A 17,520-nucleotide genomic window follows, 5' to 3' on the forward strand; every position below is an offset into this window, starting at 1 on the left:
TTGGGAGGCCGAGACGGGCGAATCACGAGGTCATGAGATCGAGACCATCCTGGCTAACCCGGTGAAACCCCGTCTCTACTAAAAAATACAAAAAAACTAGCTGGGCGAGGTGGCGGGCGCCTGTAGTCCCAGCTACTCGGGAGGCTGAGGCAGGAGAATGGCGTAAACCCGGGAGGCGGAGGTTGCAGTGAGCTGAGATCTGGCCACTGCACTCCAGCCTGGGCGAGACTCCGTCTCAAAAACAAAACAAAACAAAACAAAACAAAACAAAACAAAAAGACTTATACCCTAACATGAATACAGTATTTCCCCCTTATCTGTGGGGGATACATTCCAACCATTCCAAAACCCCCAGTTGGTGCCTGAAACCATGAATAGTACTCCTTTGATAAAGTTTAATCTATAAATTAAGCACAGTAAGAGACTAACAACAATAATAATAAAATAGAACAATCATAATACACTGTAATAAGTTATGTGGAAGGCTGGACGTGGTGGCTCACGCCTGTAATCCCAACATTTTGGGAGGCCAAGGTGAGAAGACTGCTTCAGTTCAGGAGTTGGAGACCTCACCTTTACAAAAAATAAACAAAATTAGACCACTGTGGTGGCGCAAACCTGTAGCCCTAGCTACTCAGGAGACTGAGGTGAGAGGGCTGCATGAGCCCAAGACGTCAAGGCTGCAGTGAGCTGAGATTACACCATTGTACTCCTGCCTGGGTGACAGAGTGAGACCATGTCTCAAAAAACAAAACAAAAACCATAGAAGTTATGTGACTGTGGTCTCTTTCTCTTTCAAAATAGCATAAAGTTTTCAGACTGTGGTGGACCATGGATAAGTAAAACTGCAGAAAGTGAAGGTATGGATAGGGTCAGGGGGAATACTGTGCAAAAAAGGCAACAAGAGGGATCCTTGTGGTGATGGAAATGTTCTGTATCTTGACTGTATGAATGTCAATATTCTGGTTGTGATATCGTACTACATGTTTGTAAAATGTTACCACTGGAGAAACTGTGCAAAGGGTATACGGGATCTCTCCGTATTACTTCTTGCAACTGCATGTGATTCTACAATTATCTCAAAACAAAATGCTTAATTTAAAAAAAACACAAAACTTGACTGTTCCTCAAAACCTTCAGAGTTAACCACTTCCTCTTTCAAACCCCCTCACACTCTATACAACGCTGATAGTATAGTATTATTGCACTTCCATGTACTATTGTAGTCTATCTCCCTTACCAAACTGTGAGCTCCAAGAGTAGGTTTTAAAGGCAAGATATGTTTTGTTCATCTATGCATGCCTAGTATCTAGCAGTGCCTGATACGCTGAAGATGTTTTGTAAATGTTTGTTGAATAAAACTGGATGTGACAGATGTAATCAAGGAGGCAATTCGATTATTAAACTGTATTTATATTCAATTTATTATTTATATAGATCCTTATTTACTGGCTCCTCAATAACAAAATTATCTCTTCAGTGATTATAAAAGCATCAATGACACCATTTAGGACTTCCCTTCTTGACAGAGTTTGAGCAACTTTTCTTCTGCTGTATCAGACACCCCTTCCCAGATCAGATCATCAGCACCTCTTCCAATATCTTTCTTATGTATGTGTGTCTAGGCTTATTTTTAAAAATCCCTTTCTGTCACATATTTGATCAAAAGCCTTGGAAACATTCCTGCAGTAGGTTATTGCTGTAAGGAAAAGTTAAGACTTTGGAATAAGCAAAAATAATTACTGTGTATATAAAATGGATTGCATTGTTTACACCATACCTTTCTAGGCTATGTTTCTATGGAGTTTGTGCCTTTTCTGGTCCTGGAGCTATTTTATAATTCTGTATAAATTGTGGATAAATGCAAATAACTCTGTCTATAGGCACACAAATAAATTCTGTCTGACGGAGGTCCAACAATTCCATCTCACCCTCTACTTCTCCACCACATCCCACCTCCAGTGGAAAAAGCCAGTTTTGTGTCCATTTGTAAATGGGTATCAGCATTCCTTTACTCCATAGTAAGGGTTTGTTAACTAGTCATAATATGGAAAATATATTGCCTCTCCTTTGAACTAGTTGTGACAACTGGTTGGTTTCCTCTTTAATTCATGAGTTAAATAGAAGTTTGGTGTTGTTGTATTAAAAAATATCTATTTCTGCTTTTCCCCACTCCTTTTCTTTTATAACCAAATAACAATTCTGGAGCAGATAAACTATGTGTTTCTGCCTTCTCTCCTAGAAAAGACACAATTTCACTTATTTAAATGAAATGCTAACAACTATAACCACTTTAAAATAAATATAAGGATACTATAAACGTTTCTTTTTTTTTTTTTTTTGACACAGAGTCTCAATCTGTTGCCCAGGCAGGAGTACAGTGGTACAATAATAACTCACTCTAACCTTGAACTCCTGGGCTCAAGTGATCCTCCTGCCTCAGCCTCCCAAGTAGCTAGGACTACAGGTGTGTACCACCACACTTGGTTAATTAAAAAAGAACCTTTTTTTTTTTTTTTTTAGAGATGAGGTCTCGCTATGTTGCCCAAGTTGGTCTCGAACTCCAGGCCTTAAGTGATCCTCTCACCCTGGCATCCCAAAATGCTGAGATTACAGGTGTTAGCTACCATGCCCAGCCAGGATTCTACACATTTTACACAATGTCTCAAGTTGCTCATTTTATGAAAGCTTCAGGTAGTACATACATATGGGCACCAACATTTTTCTTAATTGAACTGAAAAAAGTGGCAAACATAAGCTAAAATTATAGTCATTTAAAAATGGAAATAAATTGGAGTACATCTTTAAGCAGCTATAACACAGAATATAGTAATTAGAATTGAATATAAAATAAATGCAGATCACAAAGATGTATTCTAGAAATGTGAGAAATAACAATATGTATTCCACATTATGGTTAGTTAACAAACCTAAAAAGGGAGTGAGAAGAAATATAATAGGAGATATGCACAGAGAGAAGGAAAGCCAAAATGTCTTCCACGTTTTCTTCATACAGCCTGCCAATATTCTACACCAGTATAACATACCAGATATAAAGAGATCCATCTGAAACAATTCTAAATCTCAGAGTAAAACAGTACAAAACTGTTATGCCTTTTTATATAAACCTTCATTTAATTTTTCTTTTAAATAAAATATTTTTAGAAGTAGAGTAAAACCTGTATTATCTCAAACGCTACCAAAAAATCAAAGTCAGTACTTCTGAAACACCTATTCAGATATTTACTCTGGGATTTCCACTTCATCAATTAGTCTCAATCCACTTTGAGATATAATTAAAAATAAAAAATTTCAATAGTCTCTAATGACTTTCAGCAGAATAGAAGCTGATAGGAGAAACAAAATCTTTTTGTTGGTGGGGAACTCCTGGGTCCCCTTTCTTGATGTGCTTTGTGGGTGTGTACATGCAGGTACCTGTATTAAGACTTCCACTGAAGTAACTAACACTTGACTGTCTCTGCTCTTTCTCATTCCTCTCTATGAAAATTTACACGTGTCCTTAAAACCTCCTTATGAAGTGAGTACCATTATCATCAGGTAACATGCCCAAGATTCACTGATCCAAAGCCCATATACTCCTACCCAGTTTGCTTTATTGCCTATGTACCATTCATCACTCGACTGCTAAGATCTTACAAACAGTTCAGTAGGAGGAAGTAGTATTCAAATCTACTTTTACTTGTCTCTATATTTGCTCAACACCACATCTGTTTACAACATCTTTTGTCTGCATGCTACTTAATGTGTCCTCAGTGAATCACCTTTAGCAGAAGACATGGTAAAAATGCAAATTTTGGATCACCCTAATCCTACTGAATTAGACCGAAAGTAAAACCCAAGATAATGCATTTTAAAGCAAGCATCCAAAGTAATTCAGATACACACCAAAATGTGAGGATCACAGCATTACAGCATGCTGCCTTGTAGGAAATGACCTTTTAGAGTAAAAAAAGGAATCAATCCAGAGTCAAAATTCTGGTTTTGCTACTTACTGTCATGTGACCTTGGGCAAGCAAAATGAGAATAACATCTGTTTTCCTTTCTTTCAAAGTTGGTATCAGGTTCAAAATGAAATAATGTCTGACAACACATGACATATTTGCAAATAGCTCTATTAGACTAATAGAATGTAAAGAGCTAAAGGGGTCTTAGAAAGTCTAGGCCAACAACTCAAAAAAATTTTTTAATAAAAGGAACTATTTTTTCTCCCCATTTGTAAAACAATTGCATGCTCATCATAAAATTCATTAACGGGCAAATAAAGTGAGAGCACTGGATGGTCACATTACAAATGTTGAGATTTTATTTTTGTTTTTTAAAAATTTTACTACAGTTTTTTCTTTTGAGATGGAGTTTCGCTGTGTCTCCCAGGCTGGACTGCAGTAGTGCAATCTCCACTCACTGCAAGCTCCGCCTCCTGGGTTCACGCTGTTCTTCTGCCTCAGCCTCCCCAGTAGCTGGAACTACAGGCGCCCGCCACCATGCCCGGCTAATTTTTTAAAATTATTATTTTTAGCAGAGACGGGGTTTCATCATGTTAGCCAGGATGGTCTCGATCTCCTGACCTCGTGATCCACCCGCCTTGGCCTCTCAAAGTGCTGGGATTACAGGCGTGAGCCACCGCACCCGGCCTAAAAATTTTACTATTATTTCATTTTATTGTGTAATAGCAATGATCAGTAGAATAATAGTGATGACTGCAGACATCCTTATGTTAGTCCAAATTTTAAAGGGAATGTCTCTGATACTTTACCTTTAATCATGATTCTAGCCATTGGTCTAAGATATAGAGTGACAGATTATATGCACATGTGTGTATAGTATTTTGCTATACTTACAAAGTATTCTTATATTCTTTCTTAAAAAAATTAACAAATGTCTCCTTGGCACCTACAGAGCTGACCACATGGCTTTTCTCCTTTGGTCTAGTGATATGGTAAAATTTAATTTTTAAGGATTCCTAACACTGAACTATTTTTTGCATTCCTAAAATATCTTAGTCATAGTATATTATTCTTTTAATATACTGCTCAGTTCTAGCTGCAAATATTTTATTAAGACTTTTTACAATGTTGGTGGGAATGTAAACTAGTATAGCCACTATGGGGAGCAGTATGGAGGTTCCTCAAAAAACTGCATATAGGAACTACCATATGATCTAGCAATTTCACTACTGGGCATTTCAATCCAAAGAAAAGGAAATCAGTATAACAAAGAGACATCTGCTGCGCCATGTTTACAGCAGCACTATTTACAATAGCCAAGATTAAAAAATCAACATAGGTGTCCAACAACAGATAAACGGATAAAGAAAATGTAGTGTATATACACACAATGGCATACTATTCAGTCATAAAAAAGAATGAAATCCTAGCAAAACAGATGGAACTGAAGTACATTACATTACGTTAAATAAGCCAGGCACAGAAAGTTAAACACAACATGGTCTCACTCATATGTAGAAGCTAAAAATGTTAATCTCATAGAAGTACAACGTCCAACAGAGGTTACAAGAAGCTCGGAAGCATAGGGGAGAGAAGGATAGGGAGAGATTTGTTAAAGGATACAAAATTACATCTAGATAGGAGGAATAAGTTCTAGTGTTCTATATACCACAGTAGGATGACTACAGTTGACAACAATATACAGTTTCAAAGAGCTAAAAGGATAGTGAGTGTTACTAACACTAATGATAAATGTTTGAGATGGATATCCTAATTACTTTGATCTGATCACATATACAGAAACATCACTATGTACTCTATAAATGTATAATTACCTTGTATCAATTTTTTTTAAAATAAGGAATTTTTGTATGTTATATTAATAAGTAACATTAGACTACAGTTTTATTGAGTGTGGTATTTTTCAGAATTATGCTAGCTTTGTAAAGAGAAATAAGACGCTTTCTTTTTACGTTTCTAAATGGTTTAAATGGCACAAACCATTCCTTGAAGGTTTGAAAGGTTTTACAAAGTTTCACTTGTGAAAACACTGTGGTCTGACACTTTAAAGACAACTTTCCCTATTCCTGCAATAGCTGTTAGTCCATAATTTAGAGTGTCTGTCTTCCTGCATTTATTTTGTTAACTTCTAACTTTCTAAAGATAAATTGTCCATTTTACCTAGACATTTATTCATAATTATTTTAAATTCTTCTACATCTATAGTTAAAACCCCTTCCCTAATATTTTGCATGTAAGTTTTTTCACGCTGTCATCACAGATGGTAGAAAGGATATCAATACCAATTAACACTAGTTATAGTGTACTTATACAACTTAATCTTTATAATAAGCTTATGAGTTGGGAATTACTACCTCAATTTTACTAATTTTAAACCAAAGAAATCTAGTCACTTTCTCAGGGTAACATAATTAGTAAGTGGCTAAATTAACCTAGTCCTGACTCCAAAGCCCGTATTCTAGTTCTCAATGTGAAAACGTGCCTTTCACTAAGACAGTGCTTTTAAAATTCTTACTGGCAGAGGAGTTGATTAAATTGAGAAGAGGGAGGTGTTTTGCTCTTTAGGTAAGAAGTACTACTTTCTGCAATAGAAAGTTTAATGACAGATTTTAAAAATTAATTTCAAATATCAACTTTTTCAGTTATTGAGAAAGGAAATAGAATTAGTCTAATATTCATAAGTGAGAAGACTATATAACAGATCTTAGAGTTTCTGCCTAATTTTCTTCAGTGATTCAGTGTTTTCTATACCAGCTGTGAAATGTGTTGTGTAGACTTCAATATTCTACTTTGTTTGGGAGATATTTATTGGTGTGAGAAGATTCCTGGTAAGGATAAAATAGTTACAAGTAGTACAATTCGACCTTTAAAAGAAATATGTTGTGGGGTATTATTCAGAAGCAACTAAAAAGTATTTAGAGAGAGGCCTGAGAAGCCCACAGGAGAGGAACAAGTAGAAATACAAATGCTACTTATCAATGAGATATTTAGGTAGATGTTTTATTTTCCTTCCTATTAAGTGGCACCATTGTTTTTTTGTGTTTGTTTTACTGTGCGAAGAAAATACCATGTGTAGTGTATGAAAAGTTTTTTCCCTCTGAATATTTTCATGAAAACCATATCTGATACCTATCCAAAGTATCAATGAAATTAAGAATTAGCTGTAGTGTATGAAAAGTTTCTTCACTCTGAATATTTTCATGAAAACTGTTATCTTATACCTATCCAAAGTATCAATGAAAGTAAGTATTAGCCAGGTGCGGTGGCTCACGCCTGTAATCCCAACACTTTGGGAGCCCAAGCTGGGCAGGTCACCTGTGGTAAGGTCAGGAGTTCGAGACCAGCATGGCCAACATGGTGAAACCCCATCTCTACTAATAATACAAAAACAAGCTGGGTGTGGTGGTGGGCATCTGTAATCCCAGCTACTCAGGAGGCTGAGGCAGGAGAATTGCTTGAACCTGGAAGGTGGAGGTTGCGGTGAGCCGAGATTGTACCACTAGACTCCAGTATGCGTGACAGAGCAAGATTCCATCTCAAAAAAAAAAAAAAAAAAAAAAAAAAAAAAAAAAAAAAGAAATTCAACATTAGCCCACTGGTCTTTTGTTCATTACATTCTAAGAAGCATGCTCACAACATTCCTTATTTATTAACAATATACATTGAGAAAATTGCTAGCCAGCTTTAACAAATTACCCTAACTACCCTTGATATTTCTTTTTTTTTTTTTTTTTTTTGAGACGAAGTCTCGCTCTGTAGCCCAGGCTAGAGTGCAGTGGCATGATCTCAGGTCACTGCAACCTCCACCTCCCGGTAGCTGGAATTACAGGTGCATGCCACTCCACCTGGCTAATTTTTTGTATTTTTTAGTAGAGACAGGCTTTTGCCATGTTGGCCAGGCTGGTCTTGAACTCCCAACCTCAGGTAATCTGCCCGCCTTGGCCTCCCAAAGTGTTAGGACTACAGGCGTGAGTCATAGCATCCGGCCCCCTTGATATTTCTTAAAATCTAAAAAAGAATACAACACTAAGCAAATTAATCATGTCAACTATTCTGCCATCACTTGAAACAACATTAATGTTAGTTTTGTTTCCTTCCAATTCAAGAATGACTTTTCGATTTTCCAGCAGAGAGAAATTATTTTCATATTTTGGCCGAGTCCACATTGCTCTTAATTAAAGTGTGCCAGCTGTGTGAAGTGGCTCAGGCCTGTAATCCCAGCTTTGGGAGACTGAGTTTGAGACTAGCCTGGGTAGTCCCAGCTACTCAGGAGGCTGAGGTGGGAGGATCCCTTGAGCCTAGGAGTTTGAGGCTACAGTGAGATATGACCAAGCTACTCACTGCACTCCAGCCTGGGTGAGAGAGCAAGACTATCTGTGAAAACAGACACACGCACACAATCATTATTCTTCATCTACTATTTGCAGGTGCATTGTGTGACTTTTAACAAGCCACTGTATAATATTTCATATATGATGCAGTTACTATAAGTAAACTATTCTCCTATTGCTGAACATTTGTTAGATTATTTCAGTTTTTTACTATATAATGTTACAAAGATACATTCGTTTTTGTCCAATTCGCTACTTAGGAAAAAGTTGTGGAAAGGTAGTTACTAGGTCAAAAGGTATGAATGATTTTAAGACTCAACAGAATTCCCAAATTGCTTACAAATTTATACTCTACCAACAGAATGAGTTTTCATCTCTCCGTAACCTTGCCAGTGATAGGCATCATCACTTCTTTGATTAAATATTATTTTAATTTGTATTTCTGTTTTTATTACCAAAGTGGAAAATTTTTCATGTTTATTAGTTATGTTTATTCTACAAAATTAACTGTTTTAAGTCCTTTGCCACTTTAGACAAATCAGTTTAAATTGTTTTCTGTATCATAGTAGATTAGATTACATTTTAAAACTCTTCTCTTCTTTTCAACCCATCCCTGTTTCCACGACAGAAGTATACTTTCTTGCCCCATTAATGTAGGGTGTGGTGACTTGCTTTGGCCGAGCAGTTGCAAGGGCCTTTGGAAGCTAGCAGATATGGAGCAAGCAGAGGCTTAAAATCTGTGTAATAGGTCTTGTTTCTGTCAGTCCCATGTGAAGAGTTTCTCCTGGGTAAGTGCTGCTCTTTCAGTTGAGGCGCCAGAATGAAGACACATGATTAGATGGAAACCCAACCTGCAGTGAGGAGCCAAACCCTGCCAGAATAGCAGCCTGAAGCCTATCCAGCTGAGCCCAGACGAGACCAATCAATTCCCAGCTGACCTACAGATGCATAAGCAAGAATGGATTAAAGCTGTTTTTAAGCTACTGAGTTTTGAAGGGTTGGTTTATTATGCTGTTAATAGCCGATGAGTACACTTACTGTATTATACTATAAAACTCTAAGGGAAAGACAGTCGCATACAATCTATTATGTTCTTTAGAGTACCATATACTTAGCAGGAACTCAAGGTCTGTAAGTACATTTGCCTGCTCATTTTTTTCTCTTTCTTTTCTTTTTGCTGTAAATACCTAGATACAATGACATTTTCTGATGTTTATACTTTTCACCATAGCTTTCTCATGTAAAATTATATATAATATAAAGTATATAAATTAAAGCGAAAATAAAAAATTCGACTTTCAAGCAATTGGTCTTTACATTTCTCTTCAATTAGACAAACTCTTGTATAAAAATTTTTCAACCATTTCTTTTTTTCTTTCTTTTTTCTTTTTTTTGAGATGGAGTTTTGCCCTGTTGCCCAGGCTGGAGTGCAATGGCATGATCTCGGCTCACTGCAACCTCTGCCTCCAGGGTTCAAATGATTCTCCTGCCTCACCTCCTGAGTAGCTGGGATTACAGGTGCCTGCCACCACACCCGGCTAATTTTTGTATTTTTAGTAGAGATGGGGTTTCACCATGTTGGCCAGGCTGGTCTCAAACTCCTGACCTCGTGATCCACCCACCTCAGCCTCCCAAAGTGCTGGGATTACAGGTGTAAGCTATTGTGACTAGTCAACTATTTCTTTTAAACATCACAGATCCTCTCTCAATTTCTAAGCAATAAAATAGTAGAGACTTTTTAAACTTGAAACGTTTGTGCATGAGTGTTCCAAAAGCAACATAATTTATGTAGAAATGCCAATTACATCTATCAGTTTTAAGAGCAATTAAGAAAACAAAGGTGACTAGAGATAGGACTATGAAAATGGTATCAGGGCTGGGCGCGGTGGCTCAAGCCTGTAATCCCAGCACTTTGGGAGGCCGAGACAGGCGGATCACGAGGTCAGGAGATCGAGACCATCCTGGCTAACACGGTGAAACCCCGTCTCTACTAAAAAATACAAAAAACTAGCCGGGCGAGGTGGCGGGCGTCTGTAGTCCCAGCTACTTGGGAGGCTGAGGCAGGAGAATGGCGTAAACCCGAGAGGCGGAGCTTGCAGTGAGCTGAGATCTGGCCACTGCACTCCAGCCTGGGCGACAGAGCGAGACTCCACCTCAAAAAAAAAAAAAAAAAGAAAATGGTATCAGGGTGTGAGCATATGTGTTCTTTTTTTCAAAGACTTTTAAGTGACAAAGAAGATGTAAAGGAAATTTAATTTATTCAAAGCTATAATTAATATTTTAAAAGCAATTTAAGATGGGATATAATTATAAAACCATTTAAAATTGACAACGCCAAGTAGATAAAAACCACTCAAGAAATATTTGTTGAATTAAAGTAAAATTAATAATCAGGAAAAAAGTCTCCTATTTGGCTTTATGGCATCGGCAGTTCTGAAGCAAATATTGTCAAGATAAATTCTAAAATAATTTGTTTATTTTCTACATTATTAGTTACGCTAGGAAATTACAGCGGAAATATATCAATTTCGAAAGAGTTAAAGATTTGAACTACTTTAATAGTAAGCCAAGAATGAGAGCATTTATCCAAATGAGTTTTTTTAAATGTGTGTATATCTTTTTTTAAAAAAAGTTAATGAAACAAAAATTTCCCTAGAGAATGAAAAACAATTACTGTTTCTATTACTGTATAACAAGACTAAAATGTGGAAATTCTGGCATAACAGCCTATTATTCAGGGTAGAAAGAGGGTAATAAACTGGTCATACCCCAGGGAGGAAGCACTTCAGGACTATGTGTGCTCACTCAAACAATGATAGGACTATTGCACTGAAGGCCCTGAGCTATTGCTGAGGAATCCTCATTAGGGGGCACAGCAGCCCTTAGAGAATGTTAAGAAGGGATCTAGAAAGATCTGGGCACTGGAAAACAACCACACAGACATAAATGAACTCTTAATTGTGCTGAGAATACTTCTTTGTTCCAAATATTTTATAAAATCTAGTAGCAAATGCTTTTTAGCAAACACTAACAAAAAGTCTAAAGTAAAATATGAAATCAAAGAGTAACAAAGAGCTAACTAAACCACTAAAAATTTACAAATATTTTAGAATGTTACAAACTGTAAATGAAAAATAGAAAATCTAATGAAATGCTCTCCCTCAACAACCACTTAGAAATAACAACATAATGGCCTTTTCTATTATTGTACTTCCCACAGGCTTTTCTTTGCTAAAGCCAAGAAACCTCAAGGACACACAAAAACCATTTAAAACACTTTTGTGCCTCCTCCAATCCCAATTCCAACAAAACACTTGTAGGAGTTGCCTTCAAATTTAGCCATGCAATGAAATGTGAATTCTTAAAATGTGGAGATTGGCTGCTAGCTAAATTCCTTTGTTTCTAAAATCAATGATAGAAAAAATAAACTAAATATTTCAAATGTGTTTTCCTTTTTAATACAAGTGAGTGCTGGCTGAAATATTATCATCCTTAATTTCCCTCAAATGGGCTGCCTAAACCTCCAACCTCCTCCCTTACTTTTCAAAAAACGAGTCTAGGCACACAGTTAACTCTTACACCTCCATTTTTACAAATCATGCAGCATAACATGAGACACTTTAGAACAATCTTGAAAATGCCCCTAATATAATGCTGTTGCTATGGTAACTCCTGCAGGCTAGTTCTTTGAAAAGACTCAGATCTCTGAATCCGAACAAGGTTACCTCACCATCTTTTACTCCTTGCCCCTCTAAAATTTATCACTTGTAACAGTACACATACATTTCATAGAAAAGTATCTACCCAATTAATCATATTGAATCTATTCTTTTGGCTCAATGATTATTTCTAAAGTCCATGTTTTCTAGTGCCTTTTCTCTTGGAATAGTATCCACACAAAAAAAAAACAAAAAAAACAAAAAAAAAACAAATCAAATTCCACTTGTTTGATGTTTTTATTTTTCCCATTTCCCATGTTCTTTAACAAATTCTACTTCTGATCAATATTCAATACCAATTTTTCTGTCAATGGTTCCTCTGAGCTGTCTTTTCAATTTTTTTGCCTCGATTTGAAGCTTTTTGATTAAAAATTTTAGTGATATGAATATTTAACATGTAGCAACCATGACATTTTTAAAATTTTATTTTACCAATATGATTAAGATATATAACCAATGGTCCATCTAAAAAGTGTTTTCGTTTCTGTTTTTTAAAAAACTTCGACAGTGAGTACTGAATAATGTTCAGTGAGTAAGTAGCTATGTTACTTGGGCAAAAAGCCAAATACATTTCTAATCGATACTTGCCCTGTGCAACTCCCCTCGCCAAGACAATCATTAAGGGTTTCTCTTTAAAAGACTCTGTAAAGCAAGACATATAGCAGCTCTAGTCAGCAAAGAAAATATTTCATTTTATCATAAATTCCCCTGTAGCATACTAAGAGTCTAAGGAGATTTCATGTGTACTCTTTTATTTGCTATTTAAAACAAACTTGTGAAACAAAAAGAACAGGTACCATTATCTCCACTTTAAAGATGTGGCTTTGTCTGAAAAAAAAAAAAATCCCTAGGCTGAAGAATAGAATTGAGAAATACTACACCTCTACCACTCACAAATCACATGGCCTTGAGCAAGGCACATAACGGGTAACTTGAATCCTCCTTAACTTAATATAAACAATAGGATACAGCTTAGATGTTACCTCACAGAAGTCTTCCTCCCATCCTAAGGCCTAGGAGACTGAGTTAGAGACCTGTGCTGGGGGTTCTTCCGGTACCCTGCTTATCTCTTTATACTCTATTTTTATGCCTTAAAAAAAAAACTGTGGTAAAAACAAATAAAATTTACCATTTTAGCCATGTCTAAAACAGTATACTTAACAGTAGTATTAAGAACCAATTAATGTCTTTTTGTCTATTCCCCTACTAGATTATAAAGGGCAAGAATTGTGTTTTGTCACTATATTTTTAGTGCTTAGCATGGCATGTTACATAAAATATTCTTAATAAGTACTTGGTGAATGTATCCTTGCTTTGCCTGCCTGTCTGTCCACCTATCTACGTGGTCATGCATCTAACTCAGAACTAGAATGAAGGAATGAGGTGCTTACACATGGATATATATATATATTTTTTTCAATTTTTTCGTCTGTTTTAAGCTTTTTGGTTAAAAATTTTAGTGATATGAATATTTAACATGTAGTAACCATACAGTTTTTTTTTTTTTTAAATTTTAGCAATAAGATTAAGATATATAACCAATGGTCCATCAAAAAATATTTTTGTTTCTGGTTTTTAAAAAACTTTTACTGTGGGCAAAAAACTGTGTCCAATTTATATATATATATAAATACACACACACACACATAAAAATAAACATGTAAACCTGAAGTCAAAATTTTTTCCACTTGTCTGACTGATTTCCCAATTAGGGTATGAAGAGGATCAGAGTATGCCATCCCCAAATATGCCACTTTGGCATAAGGATTATTATTTTGAGCTGAAGGCAACTGAGAAACTCTCAGATGAAGGGAAATATATCTGCCCTCCCTCTTTTTGTCTAAAAGCAGGGCATACATTCCTTTTGTAAATGTAATATAAACTTCCATTTCTAAAGCTGATGCTCTCACTCCCATACTAGGAAGAGGACAGCAACACTTCTTCACCAGAGATGACACTTATCAATAGAGAAGACATCAACTTTGGTACGCATAACAAACCTTACTAAATAATCCTTTTCTTTCATTAGAATCCCCATATTTTTACCTTTTCACAATTTACCACCCAGAAGCCCAACCCCCTACCTTTGTCTAAACTTACTTTTTCACAATTTATCACTCTTTATAAAAATGGTGTAAAAGCCCCCTCCACCCCCTGGTCTAAACATTTCTTTTGGGTCTTCTTTTCTATGAAGACCTCTGTGTCCATAACAAACCTTTTCTTTTACTCATCTGTCTGCTGTCAATTTCATTTGCAGGCCCCAATTACTTAAGCGGGTAGAGGAGTAAGTTTTTCCTCCCCTACAGGTATATTGCAGATATTTTCCATAGCTCAGATGAGTGTAATCTGAAGTTCCAGATTTTTTGCAAAAGGACATTTAAAGAATATGATAAAAGTATTTCATCATAAAATATTGCACTGGAAAATGCGTACTGAAATTAACAATATTTTTATTTTCCTAACAATTATTTGCATATGCTGGGTTAGACAAAGAGCTTCTAAAAGTAACAATAACATGATGGTCCACTGTCTAGGTTAGAAAGTTAATGATTCCAATGGCTGGTTATCAAATCCTTTTTCATTCAGTTTATGTTCAATTATTTGCTTTATTTATTTTCAACTCTTTGCTTTCAACCAAGAAAATCTAATTGCTAAAAATATTTATTGGTGACAGATCACTATACAATTTTTTGAACAAATAACTCAGAATTGGGTAAATAACCCATAAATAACTCACTGAACTCATAAAACTGAGTGTTACTGCAACAACAAAACTCCTTCTATTCTCGTCTACATAGCCACAAGATTTCTGAGTTTACTTATATAAAAACTGAAAAAGGAAACAGTAATAACATAAATTTATCTCGTTAAGAAATGTTTACCTGCAACAATTACTTATAAAAATTAAATTTGTAATACATTTGTAATGTTGCTTTGATCAACTGTGGGTAATTATCAGGGTAATGGTGATTACAACCCAGAACAGAAAACAAATTAATCTCTTAGTGACAGAAAGAATTTAATTTCAATTTACATGTTTATGTAGCAGACAAGTCATTAAAACAAAAATATATTATATTAAAATATACATTATAGTTCAAGAGCAAAGAGATGGAAATTTTCTGACTATTACACAATAGAAACATTTAGCAGTTTTATTTTAAAATGTGAACATTTAAAATACACTAAAACTATATCTTTTGTAATTACTTAAACTTAAGATGAAAAATTTTGGTTGTAAACTTAAAAATGTCCAAAAGGTAATATGGTTTATAAAATTCTTTGAAGAAGTACGTGAGTAAGGAATGTCTTAAGCCCACAATGCTATTTAAACTATTACTTTTTTGGTTTAGACATTTTAGATGTGGACTGTTCACAGATTTGATGAATTTGGATTTTCAGCTTTTTACTGAATGCTATCAGTATACAGTTGACCCCTGAATAATATGGGTTTGAACTTCACAGATCCACTTAACATACGAATTTTCTTCTGCCTCTGCTACCCATGAGATAGCAAGACCTCAGCCTACTCAATGTGAAGATGACAAGGATGAAGACCTTCATGATGATCCATTTCCACTTAATGAATAGGAAAGATATTTTCTCTTCCCTATGATGTTCTTGATAAGATTTTATTTTATCTAGCTTACTTGATTATAAGAGAACAGTATATAATACATATGACATACCAAATAAGTGTTAATAGACCATTTATTTTATCAGTATGGCTTCCGGTCAATGGTAACTATTAGTAGTGTTTTTGGGAGTTAAAAGTTATCTGTGGATTTTCAACTGTGTGCGAGGCTGGTTCCCCTAATCTCCAAGTTGTTCAAGGATCAACTGCAGTTAAAGGTATATTATGTTCTAAAATATTCAGCCAGAAAAACAGTACTCATTTTTACCTGGGATGGAAGAAAAGTAAAGGGTTCTTTATAACTTAGTAAATGGAGTCATAAATACTATATTAAATCAGCTGCCCAATTTATAAATTCTCTAGTAACAACCTCCTGAATTATGATACATGCCTGGACTTAACAGCATTCCACAGTATGAGTTAAAATTATGGGAGTTTTGGGGATGTGTTTCCTTCACTGACATACTTAGTTAAATTATATCATTTAACGAGAATGCCTACATCGTGGTAAAATTATTGGCTACATTTATCAATCCTACTCCAACCACAGAATCTACTGGAAAAAGTGGAATTATATTATAAATATCATCTGCTGCATCAAATCTCAAGGTTTATTGAAGCAATGTTCTGATCTTTTATGACCGTTAGACACACTTTAGATTAGCAGGAATTTTGTAGCACTGGCCAAAGCTCCTAAAATACAGTCTCTCAATTAAGGGAAAAAAAAAGATCACTGAAAAAAAACTTTGCAAAGTATTTAAAAATAACGAATAATTTCAAATAGTAACATCTCTTTACAACCTACAGATGAGAAAGTGCAGCATCTAAGGTGTGGGCTGATATTGACTTAAAAAGACAAAGATGGAACGCATTTTACAAAAAGGAAGTGAGATTGCTGACTGACAGTTCTTGGAAAAAGGTTAAAAATTCAAAAGGAGTGACTGCATGTGGCTCAGAACTTAAAAGCCTTTTCTCTTCCCAACAGAAGCGCAGTCTCAAGTAATAATAGGTTGCCATGGAGATGAGAAACTAGAGGAATCAGAGAACTCAATTTGCAGTTAAATGGGCTGGAAACAATTCTTACTACTTGGTGAAGGAAAGCGATTAAAAACATACTTGATTGCCACAGGGAATTTTTTTTCACCAAGCCATTTCCCAACCTCATTAATGAACAAGGAAGTCTAAAAACAAATGGAAACCCAAGATATCCATAGATTGAACCCATTAAACATAATTCAGAATTTTAAACATTATCACAAATTCTTATTCTGGGTGACTGTGCTTCTTTTCAGTGGTACTTTTATCAGTAGATACTGGAATGAGACTAAAAGCATTCAAGAACAAACTGGTATAACTGAAGGAACTGAAATTTCAGTGGAAAAAAAAGAGCATGACAAATGGAAAAGTAGCCAGAGTAAGAAATAGATTCAGGTAGTAAAAATCCAGGTTTAAAAAAATCTCTTCATAGTCAATCACAGAATACCTTTGTGAGTGCTGTAAAGGGCTGCAAACGTCACCATGAAGAAAGTTGTGGAGTATTTGCCAGCATTAACTAAATGAGGAAAGGCCCTTTTTGTGTCTCGATATCGGCGCAGGCACTGGATGAAGCGAAGCCAAGCAGGAATGCACTGAACAATGGCCCGCACACCATATGTATATTTGTGGCAAATTCCTGATTCTGTGAAGATTTCAAAGAAGAAACATTACAATTGTAAAAAATAACTTGTTCACATCATTTAGTCATATAGCGTAGCCACTACCAAGTCTGAAAAAGCAAGAAACCTGGGCTTCAGAATCACTTTCTTCTTTGCAACTATCATATTCTCAAGCTTTTTATTTTTTTTGAGACT

The 17,520-nt window shown here is 35.6% G+C and overlaps 1 protein-coding gene across 1 annotated transcript in view; it reads right to left on the reverse strand.

The window, feature by feature from the left end:
* The window catches only part of XPR1 (xenotropic and polytropic retrovirus receptor 1), a 259,285-nt gene that overhangs the window by 29,618 nt on the left and 212,147 nt on the right, over window positions 1-17,520 (reverse strand). The window contains exon 11 of the mRNA XM_007989307.3: window positions 17,154-17,348. Coding sequence (XP_007987498.2) covers window positions 17,154-17,348 — 195 coding nt within the window. The remainder of the gene's footprint in view (window positions 1-17,153; window positions 17,349-17,520) is intronic.

Source organism: Chlorocebus sabaeus, chromosome 25, assembly GCF_047675955.1.
Source record: "Chlorocebus sabaeus isolate Y175 chromosome 25, mChlSab1.0.hap1, whole genome shotgun sequence".
Taxonomy (NCBI): Eukaryota; Metazoa; Chordata; class Mammalia; order Primates; family Cercopithecidae; genus Chlorocebus; species Chlorocebus sabaeus.